Source organism: Molothrus aeneus, chromosome 13 (genome assembly GCF_037042795.1).
Source record: "Molothrus aeneus isolate 106 chromosome 13, BPBGC_Maene_1.0, whole genome shotgun sequence".
NCBI lineage: Eukaryota > Metazoa > Chordata > Aves > Passeriformes > Icteridae > Molothrus > Molothrus aeneus.
In genome coordinates, this window is record NC_089658.1 from 17973847 (window position 1) to 17991597 (window position 17751).

General features: G+C 47.2%; 1 protein-coding gene across 1 annotated transcript in view; it reads right to left on the minus strand.

Moving 5' to 3' along the window:
- Positions 1-17751, minus strand: part of IGDCC3 (immunoglobulin superfamily DCC subclass member 3) — a 95874-nt gene that overhangs the window by 22776 nt on the left and 55347 nt on the right. Inside the window, exons 3-6 of the mRNA XM_066558929.1 lie at positions 16043-16187; positions 13213-13343; positions 8563-8700; positions 1542-1700 (exon numbers count right to left, since the gene is read on the minus strand). Of these exons, the coding sequence (XP_066415026.1) occupies positions 1542-1700; positions 8563-8700; positions 13213-13343; positions 16043-16187 (573 nt within the window). The remainder of the gene's footprint in view (positions 1-1541; positions 1701-8562; positions 8701-13212; positions 13344-16042; positions 16188-17751) is intronic.

Genomic DNA, 17751 nt, shown 5'->3' on the forward strand with positions numbered 1-17751 from the left:
CTGCTTCCACAGAAAGACTGGGCCCCTATGGCCCTGTGAGTGACATTTTAGGGACAAATTCTCATCTTGGCTTGCCAGGAGAAAATCCACGGTAATTCTACATCAGCTGAACTCCAGCACTTGACCAGTTGCTCAAGAGATGATGCTACCTTTCACCCTCTCATTCAGTTGCTAACAGGATGAGTCAATAGCTGAATTATTAAAACTTCATCGATTTTCCAAGTAAATTGTCTTGGGTCTGCCTCCTGGACATCAGCTTGGCATTTGGGCTTAGGAGACCTCTCCTACATGCACCATGTGCAGAGCTGTCCTGCAGCAGCTCAGGAGGGTTTGTATCAGTACAGAGAGGTTGCTCTTAATGCTGGGGTTGATGTTTGTTAATAAGGGGATCCATAGCTGTGCCAGCTGGGAGGTCTCCTCATTGCACTGTTCACCCAGAAATCCAGGAGCAATAGAAACAGTGAGTTTTCACCTTGTCTCATTGTCTGATCAGCACCTGGGGCTCAGGAGGCACAGGCAGCCCCTTCTACCCCTTTCTACACTGCTCCTCCACGGCTGGCGGGATCACTGCCTGCGACTCCCGCGATCTGTCAGGGGACATCAGGGCTGGAGCAGGGCACTTTCCCCATCAGCAGCAGAAAGGTTCAATTAGCAGCTCCGGCAGGAGGTGTGTAATTTTAGATTCAGGATATCATCAGTCAATAGTTAATGAGTGAACTGATGAGAGCGTGAGATGCTTTAAGTGGACTAGCTTGAAGAGGAGGTGAGTGCCTGTAATCAGGGGCGGATTGCTGCCATTCAGAGCACGCTGCCAGCTGGGTTTGCCTTCTCAAATGCTTGCCTGGATCCCCTCACCATGGAGACTCGTCACACAGAGCATGTGGAAGGGATTTGTGTGCTTTCCCTAGTGTTGATCTCTACTTTGGGCTGAACTGCCCTTTACAAGTAGCATTTCAGGACAGTTGTTGCAGGAAGAGGAGCAACCTGTATCCCATGGGCACAGCCCCCAAAGGGTGCTTCACTAGGTCCTGGCAACTGGCTCAGACATAGTGTCAACTGCTACATGAAACAGTCTCACAGACTTTTTGGAAATGGTTTTAGACTTACTGGTGCCATTTCAGTTGGAAAGCAATACACTGTGAGTGATATCCACTGCTGCATATCACTGCAGGAGTCATATCTATCATTCAGAGGTGTCCAGTATGAAAACAGTGACCATGTCCTTGTATCACTAAGGACCATGAGACAAATTTGGCTGATTAGTTCAGGCTTTCTGCTGAGATGCACAAGTATGGTAACAAGCAACAACCAGCATCTGCTAAGACAATGCGACAATGCCTGTGATGGGGTGAGAAATCACTGTAGCCCATACAGCTGATGCGTCAGTTGAACCACACCTGGCTGCGACTCACCTGCGTGGGACACAGACTCACCCCCACTTGGGAAACCACATGTCTAGGAAAGAAGTGCTTTGCCTGGTACCACCAGAGGAGTGAGCTCAGGACCTGTCCAGCCCAAGCCCTCGGGGTGCCGGGGCTCACCTTGCACGACGAGGCTGCCCTGCGCGGTGCGGCGCACGCGCGTGCCGGGTTTGTTGGCGGCGCACACGTAGATGCCAGAGTGCTGCACTGTGAGGTCCGAGATCATGAGGTTTCCTGTGCCCAGCACCTGGATCCCCTCCACGCCAATCGGGCGGCCGTCTGAAAGAATGGGAGAAGGACAAGAGTCACATGCTGGACCTTTGGACAAGGTTCTCCAGAGCACAGGCCCCAGTGAGATCCAATTTAAGTACTGATGGAGTGGTGCCATCTTCTGCTACTGCTATTTGCCAAGTAACGTCAATGGGATTTAGCTGATGCTCTTATCAGAACTGCCTTCTGCAGAAATCACATCCTTATTTACATGTTTGCCCCAAATCACTCTTTGCTGCTTAAAAACCCAAAATACCACCACAGGAAATGTGAAAGCTTTCAAACATGTGTTCAGATTAAGAGGAAGCACCCAGAACACAGTTCGACAGAGTGGTTAAACAAAGCTAAATCATCTCAGCTTCTCTAAGCCATTGCCTGGGTTCTTCCATTAGAATGAGCAGGGATCCACTCAGTTCAATAGACTATTTCCATCTGAGAGGCTTCAGGAAGGAGTTCAGCTGACCTACTGCAGTGCTTCCCTGATGCACTTTCCCAGCCACCAGCAATTTATGACCTGCAGATTACCTCACCCAGAAGTTACACCACTTTACCTGATAACCCTTGATGGATTTTTGTGGCTTCTGCAACTAAGAGAACCCTGGATTTTTGATTCCTCAGCTCTTGAACACACACTAGCTCAAGGGCTGAGGAGCTGGTCTCTCAGCTGGTGGTTAGATCTCATTCACTCTTCACTCATTCAGTTGCTTGGAAGGGCAACTGAAAATGGCTGCCCCTGCCCCAAGTGCTGGATATGAGGCATGTGAAATAGTTCAGTATCAGGGAATTCACTTTTATCCTGTTTTCTCTGGAAAATTCCCAGCCAGCTCTAATTACAATGTGTTTCATTAGTATCAGGCTATTGCTTTCTATTGTTTCATTGATTTGTGTTTTAAGACACTGTCTGACAAAGGCAGCTCTAAATCAGGCCTAGCACATGTCAGGGTGTCTGAGCAGAGGGGCAAGGCAGGGGAGTTTTACTGGAGGAGCAGTTAAAGGGAGCACCCTTTCATCAGACAGGAATCAGGGATTCAGTTCTCTCAAGTTTGCTCATGGAGGAGTTTAAAGAACCTACAGAAACCAGAGAAGCAAGAACCAGCCCTGGTGATGGCCCCACCTGACCTCCCCATGAGATTTCCATACTCATGTGCTCCCCTACAGTGGAAAAGCCTGGTCTTGTGCTCCAAAGCGTGCCAAAATCTTGCCATGAGCTTCAACTCCAACACAGACAGCATGCAGGGCTAGCTAAAAGTCATCCTGCAAAAACATGCTTTAGATTTAATATCATGCTTTGCGTAATAAAAAATATTAGAGAATTTGAGAACCACTGCTCATTCATAACCAACAGGTTCTGGAACAGATTGGGAAAACTCCTCCTCCTCCATGGACTGCAGATGGATCTCTGCTCACCTGTGGAACTCCATGGGCTGCAGAGGCACAGCTGCCCCACCATGGGCTGCACCCCAGCCTGCAGGGGAATCTCTGCTCTGGTATAGGGAGCAGCCCCTGGCCCTCCTTCTGCACTGACCTTGGGGTCTGCAGGGCTGTTCCTCTCACGTGTTCTCACTCCTCTCTCCAGCTGCAATTTGCTCTTGTGTAATAACTTTTTTTCCTTCTTAAATTTGTTATCCCAGAGGTGCTACCACCGCTGCTGATGGGCTTGGCCTTGGGCAGTGGTGGGCCCACCTTGAAGCTGGCTGGAATTGGCTCCATTGGATATGAGGAAGCTCCCAGCAACTCCCTCAGTAAAAATCCATCCCTGTAGCTCCCGCACTACCAAAACCTTGTCATGCAAACCCAATACAACCATAGGAGTGAGAGATCCCATTTCAGATTCCAGGCAGGATCCTGCTAGGAAACATGGGCAAAGCGTGGGCTGAGAGCTACAAAGGCACTTTCTAAACCTATCTCCTGCCATGCTCTGCATATAATTATTTTCCAGGAAATTTTGAAGCTTAAAGGTTGCATTGCTTCATTAGACAGGAAATGCCAGACCTCTTCATTATTTGCATTGCAAAGAAAAATGCTTGGATCTTTTAGAGAGAGAAAAACAATGTCATTAAAGAATCACACTGCTGGCCAAGCCCCCACTGCAGTAAATGGCTCAGTCATAAAAAAGGACAGTAAAACATGACCTGTCCTACATTTAATGAGCAATAACAAAGAACCATTCCTTCCAAACAGCATTTGAACTGAAGTGTAAAGAGGTCTGAATAAATCCAAATTGAACTTGATTTCATCTTTTAAGTTAGACCTTTTGGAAGTCTGTATTTACAATAGGTGTAAAAATCAAATCTCTCTCTTGAGGGAGGGATGGGACCAGTGAAAGACATGAAGTGGTCACACCTGGATCCTTCATCACATCACTGCCTTGAGAAATACCACGGAAATGGGACTTGAATGTCAGCAGTTTTACTGCATTATTTATAAAGTGCTCCATCATTTTAGCATGCAAAGACTCAGCCTGCAGCAGGTGCTCCCCCCCAGTCCAAATACCAGTGTCAATATGCCCTCAGTTATCTCTCCAACTCCAGCTATGAGAAGTCTGGTGGTCTGAGGAAACATCTCCTGTCCACACATCTTTAATTTCCCTGGAGAACAAAGCCCTCCAAGCTCAGAAGCCTTGGTGGATCTGCCATTTGGGTCAGTGTGGCCACCTCTAACAGCCAACAAAGGTCACTGTGCCTGATCACCTCGGACACTTCTCACTCAACCCCTCCCTTCCCAAAAGCACTGAAAAGGGCTTCTACAGAAACATCTCGACTTTCCCAGTCTGTTCCATCCTTCTCACTCTGTGCCTCACTCGGCCAGAGCCATCCTGCAGTCAGCTAGAAGGTCTTCAGCTAATATCTAGTCCAACTTAGCAACACTGACAACACATATAAATAATACAGAGTGTTTACACAAGAAATTCCTTGCATCCTGAAAGCTCAGCACTTTGCAGAACTGCTGTGCTGAGGGACTCACACCTGCTTTGCAAAGGTTGCTATTTATTTTAACCCTGTTTTCTTTACAGGGAGACCTGAAGAATGGTTTGGATCAGGCAATCGAAACCCTACAAATCCACCTTCCTGGCATCACCTGCCACCATTAAGTCATCTCTTCATGGAGGAGATCTGAAAGACTGCAAAAGCCAACACTTGCTCAGTTCCCAAAGCTGTCAGGACCCAGGCAGGCTTGAAACCACTGCTCATTTAACATGACCTTCTACTTCTTTTAAAGAAGTCAAAAGCAGAAAATTTGAGGGCTGAAAAAAGGCCAGTCTGGAGGGAAATTCCTGACAGGTTTTCTCTTCTGATCCCTCAGCTGATGAGGACAAAATGGGGAGGTTCAGCTCTGGTGAAGAGCAGAGTGACCTCTAATTAATAAAGGAGACCATTCTCCAAATGGGAGATGCTCCTAAAAGATGCTCTGGCTATAGACAAGTAGAGACTTCACTGAATCATAGGATGGTTTGGTTTGGAAGGGACCATAAAGATCATTCCATTCCAATCCCCCTTCCACAGGCAGAGACATTCCGCTACCCCAGGTTGCTCCAAGCCCCAGCCAACCCGGCCTTGGACACTTCCAGAGATGGGGCAGTCACAGCTTCTTTGGGGAACCTGCACCAGGGCCTCCCCACCCTCACAGCAAAGAATTTCTTCCTAACACCCAATCTAAATCTACCCTCTTTCAGCTTAAAGCCATCCCCACCTTGTCCTATCACTGCACACCCTTGCAAAAAGTCCCCCTCCAGCCTTCCTTTAGGTCCTTCCAGGTTCCCCATGGGGGTGAAGTCTGGATTAAAGACGCCTGCAGTTTGGGAGCCACGTTATTTATTTTTCCAAGGTGTATGTGATGCTTTCTGGAGCCCATTCTCCGCCTGCTAACCGAGTGATTGGCACACCAGCACCAATTACAGAGCCCCTTAAAACGTGCCAGGCAATATGAATATGCAACAACACGAACGCCTTTCTTTTATAAGTAGCAAGTAGAAAGAAAGTAACAACTTTCTAATGTTGATCATTTAGGTCTTTTGTGAATTCTTTGTATTGTGTCATAGTAGCCTTCCACTTTTTAGACACATGGGTCTCCTGCTCCTGAGGACACCGGGCACTGTGGATTAGCATATTTAGAGTACATTGCAACAGTTGACTATTCAGTATGTGAAGTGGTGAAATTTACTCTATTATTTCTAAACACTTACGGGAACGGTGCTCCTGTCAACCAGTCAGCCATCTATTCCAAGCTTCTGTGTCCAATAAGTTACCAATTAATTGGCTCCTACAATTGTTGTATAGTTTACTTCTTGAATGGCTCCCTCTTTAGTAATTTCCTTCCCATTGTGCGGCCCTTTCTGACAACTTCTGTATAACGCTATCAGATAATCACTGTCCTTTCTTTCTCGCCTCACTTTTCTGTATCTCTCTAAATAGTTTATTATTCTGCTTTGGTACCTTTTATGGAGGCCAGCTCAGTGGCCTGTCAGTTAAAGGGTAAGGATACATTAAAATCGTCGTTCATTCAAAAGGCTTTGCAGTAAGTGCCCAGGATATTCATTTGTGCACACATATAGGTCCAAGCCTGAAGTGCGTAGCTCTGAAAGGAAAAGCCCTATCTTCCCTGAACAAACCCTTAATGATTTTACATCTCTCTCAGAGCCTGCTCTCTAATGAATGTTGACATTTCATGCACGGCGAGACACAGGAATTCTGTTTGTGGTCAGGGGCTGCAACATATTCCCAAAGAAATTAAATTCAAAATTGATTGTGTGACACTCAAAAACTGGCCCAGAATTTGAATGATTTCCTTCAAGCAAAATACAGCTAGCTGCTTTTCCCACTGAAAACCGGCCAGGTTTTAGCAAAGCCAAAGCAAGAAGTGCAAATGGTGTTTATGGCTTGCTTTCCCCTGTACCAGAAAGCTGTGAAAGCAAAATTGTTCTTTTGCTCCTTTTTGACAGAAGAAATGCCACGATGTCAAAACTGTGAGCAAAGGGGCTCAGAAAGAGTTTCCAAAAAGGCAACGTGCCCTGTGCAAAGTCCCAGCACAACAGCAATGCCACAGCTCTTCCTTACTTCTACAAGGCAAGAAAGATGCTCACACAGAATTGACTTCTTTTGCTTAAATTAAGCCATTCCTATTGCTAAATCAGCTGGATCTCTCTAAGACTTTGTGGCTGTGGATTTTTTTAGTTTCTGCAAACGGATTAAAGAGATTTTTTTCCCAAGCTTCAGGAAGAAGACCTTCACATGGAGGAAGCCAGAGCTGATAGATGCTCTGAGGACCTCCCTGTCCAGCACAAACCCCTCTCCTTCCCCATGATCACACAGACAAGGAGACATGAAAGTGCTTCCAAAATGGCTACAAAGAGATGACAAAGCCTCCAAGTCATCAGAGAGCCCGTGCACTGCACCACTGTCAGGATCACTGTCATCTTAAATGAGACCTTGTGATGCTTTGGACAGGAAACATTCCTGCTGAAGGGAAGGGAAAATAACAAGATCTGTTTCCCATTCAGTAGCTCTGATTCTGCCACTGTGTTGCAAAGCAGCGTGGAGAGGGTATTTATTTTTGGTGGAAGGCAAGGCTGAGCTCAGACCATCCAGACAAACATTGCACGGTGCTATTACATCTTCATTATTGCACTGCTCTATAGAGACAAGTGTTTTGAAGAAGGTAATAAGCACTTATAATTAAGGCAATTATAAAGTAGTTTATTATAGTTGAGCACTAACATAGAGCTGTCTTGTGTCCAAGAGAACCAAACCAGTGATATAGAGTATCTGGGGAATTTTTAAAACAGCATCAATCTGATGGTTATGGCTCTGGCGGCAAAAATACCAGTTAGTGGCATACAAAGGCTGATTTTACAAGCCACTAGAGGATGCAAGGAGGGAAAACATGGGAAAAAAGTGCAACTGATATTGGATGCAAGTCCTCATTCCCTGGCAGGCAGCTCTGGAGTGGGAAATCACCCTGCCCATGAGCTGACCATGACCCTTGGAGAGCTGTGGGGGTGGAGTCCCACATCCAGCACAGCAGCATGAGACAGAATTGTCCCTGTTTGTGCTTCACAACCACCTTGGGAGACACCAGGAAATGAGCATCCCAAAATTCATGTGACCTCAAGGACCACAAGATCTCCAGAAATCCCAACTGAATCCAACCCCACTGTACACACAGCCAGAGTTACAAGCTGTGGGAGATAAAACAAAATTCATCAGCTCTTCACTCAGCACAGGTTTCTGTGGGCAATGGAAGTGTTGCTCTGAGCAAAACAGTTTCTAAGCTATCATCACAAAGTTAGAACCTAAAATAAACCTTAGAGAAACACAGCCCTTTGCTCCTCCTGGCTTGCATGATGCCATCAGACACTGTCTCTGGTTTCCACGCTGATTTAAAAACATATCATGGACCCCAGCAGCAAGCATTTGTTTTTTCAGGGCTTCAGACACACTTTAAACACTCTCTCCCCCTTAAAATTGTTTTAAAACTCCCTGAACAGGCAGCAAATTTCTTTCAAGTCTGTTTTTATGTGAAAGATGTGTTTGTGTATGATTTTGCTTCTCTAGGCCGACAGTGGTGATGTTTTTGATGCAGCAGCAGAAGATGCTGTCACTTGAGAAAAGATAAAATTATCACCTTTCATGAAACATCTACAGGTTTAACCAACCCACTTCTCTAACAGCTGAAAACAGAATCTTGGCAGAGAGAAAAAACAAAGTGTAGACATGAGGATGAAAAGCACTTCAAGCCTACAATTACCTTCTGTGGGAAGGGAGAGGGTGAATCGGTTGTTGTATAAAACAGTCAGTGGCACCTACCTATTTCCTACATGATGGCTATGGAGAGGAGGAGGAGGAGGAGGAAACCCCAGTGACCCCAGGCTTACCGAGGCGGCTCCAGGAGACGATGGGCCGGGGGTTGCCGGTGGCGATGCACTCCAGCACCGCCGTCTGGTGCACGGTCAGCGTCAGGTTCTCCGGGCCCACGAGGATCATGGGGTCCTTGTACACGGTGGAGTGGGAGCCTGCAACGACAGCACCATGGTCAGAATGCTTCTGATTGCCTCTTGTTAAAGGGAACATCGAGGACTTTGGGTATCCTCCAAGTACATCTCTTCTAAGCACACATCCTCTTTCATCGGGAGCTGTAGTGATAGGAGAAGGAGTAATGAGTTCAAACTGGAAGAGGGGAAATTCAGTTTAGGTATTTGGAAGAGATTCTTCCCTGTGAGGGTGGTGAGACCCTGGCACAGGCTGCCCAGAGAAGCTGTGGATTCCATCCCTGGAAGTGTTCAAGGCCAGGCTGGGCAGGACTTGGAGCAACCTGCTCTAGTGGAAGGTGCCCCTGTCCATCGCAGGGGGTGGAATGAGATGATCTTTAAGGGTCCTTCCAACCCAAACCATTCCAGGATTCTAAATTATGTGGCTGGTGTAACCCTCAATAAACCTGAGATGTACATGAAACAAAAGGAGCACAGTGTTTGTGTGACAGTCACACTGAACATATTTTAAGTGTGCATTGATTATCCCTGGGGAAAATCCCTGAAGAAATGATCCAGCCACAAACAGCCCTGTAAACACCTGGATATCAGCAACATAAAGAAGGAACTGCACTGTGAACTGCAAAGAGAAGATGTGCATGGTATATAAGGAAAACACAACATGAAAGACAGCAGGAATGCAAATAAATGAGGGGGTTGCTTTATCTTTCAGCATTTCAAACCACAAAGTAATCCATACAGACCACAATGCCTAACTCTGTCTCTGTGAGCATCCTCTCTTGCTGCTGGTGTCACTTGCTCCAAAAGACCTGTCCTGGGACAAGGAATGATGGAGGTAACAGTCCCTGACTCTGGCTGAGGAGCTTTCTGAGAGGAGACTTCTCTGATGACTGCACCCTACTTTTTCCTACCATTTTCCTGCAAGGAGAGGATGCATCCCACTGCACTGATACAACTGTCACATATTTGCTGCTCATGATACAATCACTAATCCTTTATTTGCACTATAGTAGCACCAAGTGGCAACAATCAAGAATAAAACCCATCATGCAAGATAGATGTGCAGACCCATAAAAGAACAAAATCCTGGCACAAGGACCCTGGACACCAGACAGGCACAAGAAAGGCAAAAGGAAACACATTTCACTAGACAGAACAATGGCATGGGACAAAACAATCATCCTGTGTTATGTATACCACAGCTGAACCCATATCTCCTGAGACCCTGAAAAGTGCCTTATCCCTGGGCCAAAAGTCCCTGCAGCCTTTACTCCCATTTTCTGGAAGCAGGAGAGGAGAAAACCCAAGAGATATTCTCAGTTCTCCATCAGTAAATGGGAATACTGAAAATTAGTCTTCCTCCCTTGTCTCTGATGAGAAATGCTGAGGTCAAAGCAGTGTTTAAGGAATTCCATCAATCTTACAGCTGCTGGCAAAAAAAGCTCTGTACACCTGCAAAGAGAAATACCTGGGCTGGTCATCTGCCCCCAAGCAGGAGTGGGGCACAGGGAGGGCTGGGGAGCACAGCCCTGGCTGGGCTTTGCCAAAGGGATCAACCCACACTGACTCCTGTACATGGACTTTCCAATGTTCAAAATGCTCGTTACAGAGAAGTGATCCACCAAAATCTATCGACAGGGGCTTTTCTCCAAGAAAAACAATTTCTTCCTGCACTTTTGAGTGTTACTCGCTCACAGCAGCTCAGGGGCTGGAATCAGGGCATAGCAGGGGGATTCCACAGTGGTCCAAGGGCAAGCACAGATCAGAGCAGCTTGTTTGTGAATTGTTCCTACGGGGGCTAAGCAAGGAATGATAAAGCGACTCCGAGCTTGTGTGTAAATGGGCAAAATCCAAGAAAAATCACCATGTCAGTGTGACTTAAGAGCTGACTTTCTCACTAAATGCATTTCACTGCAAGCCATAAAATGCAGATTTTTTGATGAGAACCAGAATGCACAATAAATTCATATGACCGGCTGGTTAACCCCAAGAGATCTGAAAAACAATACCTTCCCCTCAGTACCTCGGAGTGCCTTTAAAACCCATGTAGATTTATTGTTCTGAATCACAATACTAAATGTTCACGCTTAGAATAATGCGGTATTATCAGCGTATTATATAGCGATTTCAATATTTCAAAACACAGAGAAATGAAATGAATTGTCCAAGGTCACCCAAGTATATCAGCAAATGGGAGGCAAGCTCAAAGCAGAATTTATGAAACACACTACTTTGACAATAAAATATTTAAATATCACATTCTTTGATTTCTACTCTGAGTCTTAGATATTCAGGTTTTTAAGTGTGGATTCAGCTCCCTGAGTTTGGGCAAATGCTGTCCAGCTCTGGAATTGGCATTCCCACCACTGCTCACCTTCTGCAAAGGCCATGGAATGGCCCTGTAGCTTGGCTGCTGAGCCCATCACCCACAGCAGTGACAGCTCCAGGGCCAGCAGGGACTGGGGCACAGCAGTCAGATGTCAGCACTGCACAAAGGGACCGACCATGTCCCAACATCAAGGAGGAGGTTTCCTTCTTCAATCAGACCAGCTCTTTGATGCAGGGTCAGGAAGGAAGGAATGATAAAATGAGGGACTCATGGCAGGCGAGTGCTGCTGGAGCTCAACAGGGTTCACGGCAGTGCAGGGATTTATTCTGAAAGGGGAAAAAGCTCTAATGATGCCTGTGGTCCCCAGGGACTCTGCCAGCAGCAGTCACAGTGAGGATGGGGAGGTCCCCAGCACTGCCAGCAGTGACAGGCACTCCAGCAGAGACAGGAGCGTCGCCTGCCAGATCTTGATCAAAAGGACAGCAGCAGAGAGAGCCACAGCTTGCACTGGAAAGGTGTCAGTGCAGAGAGGCAGGCAGCCCCCTCGGGAGCAGCTCCGCTGAGCAGGCACTTGAAAATAATCAATCAGCAGGACTGGAAGACATCTCTGTGCTGCTCACGGCCGGCAGCCCCGCCACCACCGCCAGGAAGAGGAGGGAGAGCACTGCAAGCAGGCTCCTTCATCCCCACGGGCAGCCACCCTCCTCCTCCTCCCCTCCTGCCGGGCTGTGGCAGTACCCTGAAGGGCACAGGCTTCCAGAGCCCATTCTCACCCTCTCCCTCCTCCTTCCCAAACCAGGGCTTGGATTGGAAACCTCAGGGAGGCTGACCTGGTGCTTCTCTGCTGGTGAAGCAATGGCTGAAGCTGCTGCCTAGCAGGGAAAAGTGGGAGCCCTCCTGCCATCATGAAGAGCAGAGAGACCATTCCCAAGATACAAAAGATTTGTAAGAATTCTGCTTACCCCATCATGCCTAATGCCATGTGCACAGCAGCACTCACGTTAGCTCAGTATTTACTGACACAACACCCACACCAGCAAAGCAATGCCCCGTGCACCTCTGTGGCTCACCACAGCCTCTGCTGCCGTGCCAAAGCCCAGGGTTCACATGCTAACACATACCTGCTGTCCTGATCTAACAGATATTTGTGTGTTCTTAGCAAACACCACAGAGCATAAACCTTTTCTGTGGAGGTTTAACCCAGTGCAATGAGTTTTCCATGCAAATGTCCAGTTACAGCAGTGCAGGCACTGAAGCATGGTCCAAACCCTTCAACAAACACTTACACACGGTGCCCATATTCATCATCCGACTGCTTTAAGGAGGAGAGAAAACCCTTCAACAAACACTTACACACGGTGCCCATATTCATCATCTGACTGCTTTAAGGAGGAGAAAAAACCACAAATGTTTCATGGACAGGAAACCTGGAAAATATCCATCTGTAATGAGCGATGGTCAGATGAGAACAACTAGAGCTTTCTGCCCTGCGAGAAATAGAAACTCAGGCCAGTAAACTGACACAAAGAACTTCACCACATTGATAATTTACTGCTCTTTATTCCCTCTATGTGGCTACTGTTTGCATAGATCAAGCAAACAGATAAGTAACAGGTACCCAAAGCCCCCAGGTCTTTCAGAACCAGTTAACCTGCTTTCTTTCCCATCAGAGTTGATATACACAGCATCACCCTTCCCTCGGCTTCACCCCATTTCACACATGCTGCTTTTTTACAGTCAGCAGAGGCTAATATGACACTTGGTACAGGTGTTAAGTCTGCTATAGAACCACTGGCCAGGCAGTGTTTTGGAGGGTGATGGGAAGCTGTGAGATGTGTGCTGGAAAGCCTCCAGCTCCTGAGTACCAGCAATTACATGTATATGATGGACAGGAGCATGAGAGCTCAGGGGAAAGACCTTTGGCTGCATGTAAGAAAGAACTCAGAAACACCCACTCAACCATCCCTGGGGAGACTTCCCTTGCCTGTTATCTCCAAAGATGCAATCTCCATTTCCACAGGGAATCTGGGATGTACCATACTGGAAGGGATCTTAACAACTAACAATGCAGAACAAGGAAGGTGTTACGGCTGGACAGAGGAATGCCTCTCAGTGTGTTAGCCTGAAGCTCTCTTGAACTGTCCTGGTCCAGAACAGCAGTGGGAAGAAGACAGGAAGGCAGCCAGGACAGCGTAGCTGGCACTAACCTGACACGGTGAGCCGGGCCTCCCGGCTGAACTTCACATTAGCAATATTGGTGGCAACGCAGTGAAATATCCCACTGTCCTCTGCCCTTAGCCCCGTTATCTGGAGAACCCCCTTGGGGAGCAGCGTGTACCTGTGGGGAGAGAAAACAGAATCAAAAGCTTGCAAAGCAGGACATGATGTGACAGCAGGATGCACGCCCATCCAGGTGAGGCAGGCTGGCTCCCTGCATCCCAGTGCAGAGGTGCCAATACCACCAGGATGTCAACACCCCTTTAGGCTGAGCCCAAGCCTGCTTCTGCATCAGTACTTAGGTTCTTTTGGATACTTGAGCCTCTGGTCTTCTTTTACGGGGAATAAAAGAAAATAATTTATCTTCTGATGCATCCTTGAGAAATGGTGATTTTTGTTGGAAGGCTACAAAATAGATGCTTCCTATTTAACCTGTGGAATAGCTCTGGCAGTGCATTTGCATGTGAAGACAGCTGACATTACAGTTATCATGACATGGGAATTACCACTCATCAGCTGAAGCACAGTGACCAAGGACAGGCATCAGAAACCTGTGCTCCATGCTCCCCACTCCAGGCCCAGGACTCAAATCCGTATGACCTTAAAACCTCAGATGCATGAAAAGGAATGTTTAAAATAAATATTGTGCGGGCAAATGTAAACATCAATAAATATTTTATATCTTTAAAACACAGGCACATTTAAATCACGCGTGCATACACACATATATGTACACATACATTACAGGTTGCTTGGCAACCACTTGTTTAAATTGGCTGGCAGTAAGTCATTACACTGTGATGAGTTAATAATCCATTTCCGTCCGGAAGATGAAGAATATCTTTCTCCATATCAGCATATGGTTAAGTGCCTATAACCTGCTCCCTGCGCCGCGTTCTAAACGTGCGGCTCCGTGTCGGTGGCAGCACGACAGCAATCAGTTCTACATGGCCCCAAGTTGATTGCAATCTCTCTGGGACTTTAAAATGCCCATTGTTTTGGATGAATTATACTACAAGAAGCCTTCATTTTTGTTAACAATCTGCCCACAGCATTAGAGGATTCAATTCCAAAGCTATTATTCTGCCTTCAAAGCCTCCAAGTGCAAGACTCGGCATACAAATTTATATACACTTTATACGCAGAAATGCACCAAGCGTGATTAATGCAGAAATCCAATTCAGTTAGAGAAGCAACTCTCATCACCCAGGCTCTGGTGTCAGAGATTAATCTACTGAGCTGACAATGAAAAACTTCCCAATAACTTTACTCCTACAAAAAGCCAAATCTCTTCAAAATCAGGACACGAGTGTAAGGAAACTGTTCCTAGGCTACATCCTCCAGGGCTTGGGCAAACTCTCTTCCCCAGAGGAGAAGCAGCAGGAACGAGCACAGCTTGGACCTTTCTGGGTTGGAGAAAAGTCTTGGCTTCTCAGCCTTGGGGTTCCTCAAACTTGGGGTTCCCCAGCCTTGGAGAAAAGAAGTCCTGGTCATATTTAAATCCCTGCCACATTTCTGACCAACTCCACAACTGTGTCCCTGGGCTCAAATGCAAAGGATCAATGATGCATGAAGGACTTCAGGGGAACTTCTCCTGTCCTGCAACATCTTACTGGGATGCCACAAAGCATCCAGCAAAGTTCTCCACCCTTACTTCTGCTGATGCCACCTCGGATCAGTGGCTCTGCTCTAACACGTCCCCAGTTCAGCACCTGTATGAGTAAGAATCCTTCAGAGGAGATCAAGTTCAACAAATCAACCTTGCGCTGGGCTAAAAAAAGCTTAGCTGAAAAATGCAAGGAAAAACAAAACCTGACAGTTGCAGTTTTCCACAGCAGATTTGGGCCTCTTGGGTCCTTCTACTGTAAGTTCACTGCCACTCTGAGAAGGTCAGGCATTGTTCCAGCCTTCGTGTTTTCTCCTGCCTCCAAAGAACCCAACCACATTCTGCCGCAGAGCTGACATTTTTAAGAATAGGGGCTTTCAGGAAAATATTTACAGCTTCCTGGTTTCGCCTATTCCCAAGGCAGGGGTGTCAGTGTTTGCTCGAGGTGTGCTGTGAGCGATTGTCTCCCAGCGCTGGCTGTGCGGCCGCCGGCAGCGGGCACGCGTTTCCTGCCAGCTGCGCTGCCCTGCGCCGCGCACCAAACCCTGATGAGGGACGCTTCCGACGCCAAGGGAGCGCCTGTCAAACACAGGAAGCGGCGACGTGCCGCTCCAGGTCTAGGCTGGGAAGGGAGGCAGCTGGAGTTTCTCTTTAGGAGATTGTTTGGGAAATGGCAGCTCAGGGTGCTGTGAGAAGCTCTCTGCAGAGCTCCCCAGTTGCCACACATGAGGGAGTCCACCTGGAAACGGCAGCCACAGCGAAATTCAGCGCTTGCAAGAGTCCAGGACCCATATGCAAGATCCTAAGATTCATCCTAATCAGAAAGAGTTACACAAAATGAAGCCATGGAGGGATGAAAGATGCCAAAGCTACCCAGCTCTTTGAGGCTTGCTGGGCAGGTCTCAATGCTGGAAAATAAACCTGGAGCAGGGTTGATCAGAGACGGTCAGTGCAAGCCTTTCAAAATCAGCTAATAGCTTTATCTACTTCTCCTGGGAAATGCCAGTACTCCTACAAGGTGTTTGCCCAAAAGGAGAGCCAAACCAGAAAAGCCACAGCACACTAAACAAAAGAGTCTTCCATGGTGGAAACACTGGCCAAGACCCTTAGCCCAGGTTTAGTTGTGTCCGAGCACAACTGGAAGCAACAGAAAGTCTGGTGATCTTTTCCCATCTGGAGAAAGGCCAGCAGCACATGGCTTAGACATGTCCTACCTTTCATTGTCTGTGTTGACTGGCATGCTGTTCTTATGCCATAGGATGACTGGCTCAGGCAAGCCGTGGATCTGGCACTGGAATCTTGCAACACCACCTTCCTCCACCACTGCATTCTGAGGGTGGATGTGGAAGTCAGACATTGCTGAAAGACAAAAAGAGAGACAAAATTATTCACATGTGAAGAAAGAGCCAACTGGAAGATGTCAGCAACTTTACATGACCTAGAAACACAATCATTTCCCACACAATGCAAATAGGACTGTAATGTAATGTAAGAGCAGAAGGCCAGCTTGCAGCCTAACCTTCTGCATGGAAAAACAAGACTAGTGGGAAGTTCTTGGTATCCCACCTGCCTCTGCACATTGAAATGGTTGGCTCAACCAGAACAGCAGACTTTGCTCCAAGACCCTCATGGTGCTTAGCAAGGTCTGCCAGGGCAGCGAGAAACACAGACACTGCACTGGCACTTATCAGAGGTCATTCCCAATAGCTTGACCAGTCTTTGGATCCTAATCCACATCAAAAGAGAGATGGATTCTTTCTGTTGCCATCAATGTCTTACCTGTTGTAAATATCCTTCTGATATGTACAGCTTGACTCCTAAACTCATGTTATTTAAATAACTTGAGCAGAAGAATGCCAAAATACCCTAGTGAAACATACAGCCCTTGATTTCCACCTGTTTGCAGGTGCTCCTGCTCATTGCATACTCTGCCTTCCAGCACAGCAGCAGGAACAGCCACATCCCCAGGTTGGGGAGCAAAAGGATTCAGCCAAAAGAAAGAGCAGCTGCCAAGAGCTCAGCAAAATGAGGCTTTTGGGGCTGGGACCACCCGACAGCAAATGATGAGCCCCAGCATGCCCACGCAGGGTGAATACAGACCAGCCTGTTCCAGCAAGCCACAGCTGTAACCACCGTGTGGAAACACTCTGGCACGCTGTTAGAGCTACATAAATAATACCGTAATCATTACTATTAATTAATTGGAAGGTGCTGCCTGTTGACTCCGCAATAAACATATTCAAAGCTAATAAACATCCCAGTGGTTATTGAGCTCGTGATTCATTTAAAGTGCTGCATTCACAGGAAGGTCTCTTGCATTACCATACAAAACAAACTCCAGGAGAACTCCCTGCTCTGCCGCCCCAACCCGATGACACCCCTCTCCCCAGCAAGAAAACCTCGTCCCCTTTTACAAGCATCAAGTGCAATGACTGTGGGTCTGCTAAGGAACAAGCTGCCTATGTGTCAGGGCAGCTTAATCATTCATCTGCAAACTGCAGTTGGGCTCAGGCAGATGGGAGATGGCCATTAGCAATCATACATTAAATATGTGTTGCATTAACCTGCGCTGCTCCCGCAGCCACCGCTCTCAACCCGCTGATGGCAGATTTGTTAAGCTGATGGAGTAGCACGGAGCAAAGCCCCAGCCCTGCACAGTTGCAGGGTTGGGAAGGTTTTGTAGGTATGAGGGTGGAATGGGCAGGCAGCCCCACGTCGGGAGCCAGACCGGGGAGTGGCTGCGCAATGTTCCAGCCAGATGGCGACACACCAGCACAAGGTGAAAGATCACGGAAAATTGTATTTCTCTTTCCCAAGATAAAAGCCAATGCAATTATCCTCTCTGGTATAGGATTATAGGATGGAGCCCAATAGTGCAATGGCAATTTACCCAATTCATATAGATTTAGCCTTGAAATGAGAC